This window comes from Mustela putorius, unplaced genomic scaffold (assembly GCF_011764305.1).
Source record: "Mustela putorius furo isolate JIRA1106 unplaced genomic scaffold, ASM1176430v1.1 tig00003899_pilon_pilon_pilon, whole genome shotgun sequence".
NCBI classification, from domain to species: Eukaryota; Metazoa; Chordata; class Mammalia; order Carnivora; family Mustelidae; genus Mustela; species Mustela putorius.
This window is the reverse complement of record NW_025422048.1, coordinates 20,188,302-20,191,768: the sequence shown is the minus strand read 5'-3', so window position 1 is coordinate 20,191,768 and position 3,467 is coordinate 20,188,302. Positions and strand designations below refer to the sequence as shown.

Sequence of the window (3,467 nt, the reverse complement as noted above, 5' to 3'; positions counted from 1 at the left end):
GAGATCAGAGATGGCCGAACTTAGGCCTTATATAAACAGAAAGTAAAAATCAGGGAAGACTTGTAAACTGCCTGAACTTAGAATGAGTGTACCAACACATGCATACATTCCCTGGGAAAGGGTGGAAACCTTGTTGGCTCAAAGTGTTTGAGCAAAATCTCTGACAAATAATTGATCACAAGCTATCATGACCCAAGGGTGAAACCTAGGTGGCTAGGCTTAAAAATTAAGAACAAGAATGTTAACAACAACAGCAACAGCAAAAAACTGAGCAAAGATTCCAGTTGTCACACACCACAGGGGAGATGGACACTACATAATTAATCCAAGCATATCACTAAGCAAAAACAAAGGAACATAGTGCAATATAAAAAATAAAAATAGCTCTCCTCCAGACACCCAAGATGCTGAAAGGAAAGAAGGTGAAGGAGAAGGTGGCGGCCCCGGCCCCTGCTGTTTTGAAGAAAAAGGAGGCCAAGAAGGTGGTCGATCCCCTGTTTGAGAAAAAGCCCAAGAATTTTGGCATTGGACAGGACATCCAGCCACAAAGGGATTTCACCCACTTTGTCAAATGGCCCTACTACATGTGGCTGGAGTGGCAAAGGGTTATTTTCTAGAAACATCTGAAAGTGCCTCCAGTGATTAACAAGTTCGCCCAGGCCTTGAACCTTCAAACCGCCACTCAACGACTTAAGCTGGCCCACAAATACAGACCAGAGACAAAGCAGAAGAAGCAGAGATTGTTGGCCCAGGGTGAGAAGACAGCTGCTGGCAAAGTGGATGTCCCCAGTAAGAGGCTGCCTGACCTTCGAGCTGGGATTAATATTGTCACCACCTTAGTGGAAAACAAGAGGGCTCAGCTGGTAGTGATTACACATGATGTGGATCCCACTGAGCTGGTTGTCTTCCTGCCTGCCCTATTTTGTAAGTTGGAGTTCCCTACTGCATTATCAAGGGGAAGGCCATACTGGGGCATCTGGTCGACAGGAAGACCTACACTACTATTGCCTTCACACAGGTTAACTCAGAAGACAAGGGAGCTCTGGTTAAGCCAGTGGAAGCCATCAAGACCAATTACAATGACAGATACAATGAGATATATTGTCATTGGGAAGGCAATGTCCTGGTTCCAAAGTTGATGTCTCTCAATGCCAAGATAGAAAAGGCAAAGGCTAAAGAACTGGCTACCAAACTAGGCTGAGTGGATGCTGTCGAATTTTCTTTACATAGAAGTAATAAAAAGTTCTTTATAAATAGATAAATACATACATACATAGAAACAAGGTGTAACCCATACACGGGGGAAAAGCAGCTTATACAAATTATCTGCAGGAGGGCCTCCATGATAGATTCAGTACATATGAACTTCAAATAAGCTATTAAAAATATAAACTAAAATAAACCTTATTTAAAGAATAAAAGGAATGTGTAATGACAATGGCTTATCACATAGGGAACATTAACAAAGAGATATGAATTATAAAAAAGAAATGGATAAAAATTCTAGAATTAAAAGGTACAGTTGAATTGAAAAATTCATTCAAGGGACTCAAAAGCAGATTTGAGCTGATAGAAGAAAGAATTAGTAAACTAAAAGGTAGATCAATAGATACTATCCAATCTAAAGAAATAACATGTAAAAAAAAAAAAAAGAAGAAGAAAACTAAAGAACCTCAAAGGCCTGAGAGACACCATCAAACACACCACATATGCATAATGGGAGTTCCAGAGGAGAAGAGGAGGAAAGGGGGGCATAAGTACATGAAGAAATAATGAGTGAAAACCACAAATCTAATGAAAAGCATTAATCACAGCATCCAAGTTAATGCCCTACACCCAATCTACATCCAAGTTTAATGAATTCTGAGTAGAACAAATTCACAGATCTTTATAGCTAGAGAGGGAAAGCCAAAGAGAAAACCTGAAAATAGCAAGAGGAAAATCACATGTGAACCACAATGAGATTAACGGCTGACTTCTCATTAGAAACAATGGAGAAAAGAAGGTGGTATTATGACATATTCAAAGTGCTTGGGGAGAAAACTCCACCAAGAATTCTAGGAGTCAGGTCACTGTGGCAACAGTTCATAACAACACTTTCTCCTCCCCAGCTTCTGGGTGTCCCTTCAGGGATTCTGCTGTAAGTTGTGCTGAGGAGAAGGGTGTGGGAGGTCTCTGACCTGCCACCATGGGGGACGGTAGAGGGGACAACTTTGAAGGTATGAGCACTGATCGCCTTAAACTGGAGTTATTGGAAGAAATCCATATGAAAGACTTGGTACAGCTCTCAATACTTGAAATAAGACACAAGATAGTGGACCTGGAAGCCAAACTCAATACTCACAATGAAGGTGGTGAATGGAAAACCCGTTATGAAGCGCAACTTGAACTGAATGTTCAACTAGAAAAGCAAATTGTTATTCTCAAAGAGAAAATGGAAAAAATCCATGGAAATCCTTCAGATAGACTAGCTTCTATTCGTGTCTATGAGAGAATGCCAGTGGAATCCTTAAATACATTACTTAAACAGCTAGAAAAAGAAAAAAGGAGTCTTGAAAATCAAGTGAAAAACTGTGCCCTTAGACTGGAACAAGAGTCAAGAGCTTACCACAAAACCAATGATGAACGCCGCGCATACCTAGCTGAAATGTCTCACATCTCTGGCTCACACCAAGTTTCTAAAAGGCAACAGATGGATCAACTTCATAGAATTAAAGATAATCACGTGAAAGCAGGAAGACATAATCCAGCTAATCAGAAGATAGTAAATGCCAAGAAAGGACCAGCAAAAAAGATCACAAAACCAAACCATCTTCCAAAACTCAATCCATGATTCCAGAACTGGATGTATTTCTATTTCTTCCCTTTATTCATATGTAATAGTCAACTTGTGAAGTTCGAGTTAGTGCATTTTTCAGGGAATGAAATAGATTTTTTTAAAAAGCTATTAAAACTTCTTTAGCTCCTCTTCCAGCTGTTTGTTCCTTTTTCCGCATGAAAGTAATTTTTTAGTAATCTAGTTTAGTTTCAAAAATTACTCTAGAAAATAATTTTAGTGACTCTAATATATCTAATAACAATTTGTGATTCTTAAAAAGTCCTAGAGAACGTGAAGGTTATCATCATTATATTTTCTTTTTAATAACCTCTCCATGATATGCTTTGATAGGTAACATTGCTATTGTATTTGGTTTCTAGTCGGCCGTAATCTAAAAATGTGAGCTTGGGGCGCCTGGGTGGCTCAGTCAGTTGGGCGTCTGACTCTTGATCTGAGCTCTCATCTTGATCTCAGGGTCATGAGTTAAAGCATTAAACCCACTTAAAAATAAATAAACAAATAATATTCTTTTAAAAAATATGAATTCACCAAAACTTTTTGCTATTTTAGGCTGTATCATGTTCATTTTTTTAAGCGCAAAGCTTAAACAAGGCTGCAAATCAACTGCATTTTAAACTGTGGCTTGAAG

At 38.9% G+C, this 3,467-nt stretch overlaps 1 protein-coding gene and 1 pseudogene across 1 annotated transcript; both read left to right on the top strand.

Moving 5' to 3' along the window:
- The first annotated feature begins 398 nt into the window (after nucleotides 1-398).
- LOC101687046 lies at nucleotides 399-1,201 on the top strand (annotated as a pseudogene).
- Nucleotides 1,202-2,072: 871 nt separating this feature from the next.
- LOC101687343 (coiled-coil domain-containing protein 169-like) lies at nucleotides 2,073-2,959 on the top strand. The gene has a single exon (XM_013050007.2). The coding sequence runs from the start codon at nucleotides 2,189-2,191 to the stop codon at nucleotides 2,831-2,833; it is 645 nt and encodes a 214-aa protein (XP_012905461.1). The 5' UTR covers nucleotides 2,073-2,188; the 3' UTR covers nucleotides 2,834-2,959.
- Nucleotides 2,960-3,467: the final 508 nt, after the last annotated feature.

What these genes read in the sequence shown, in the direction of transcription:
- LOC101687343 (XM_013050007.2), top strand. Translation starts at nt 2,189, where the DNA reads ATGGGGGACGGTAGAGGGGACAACTTTGAAGGTATGAGCACTGATCGC.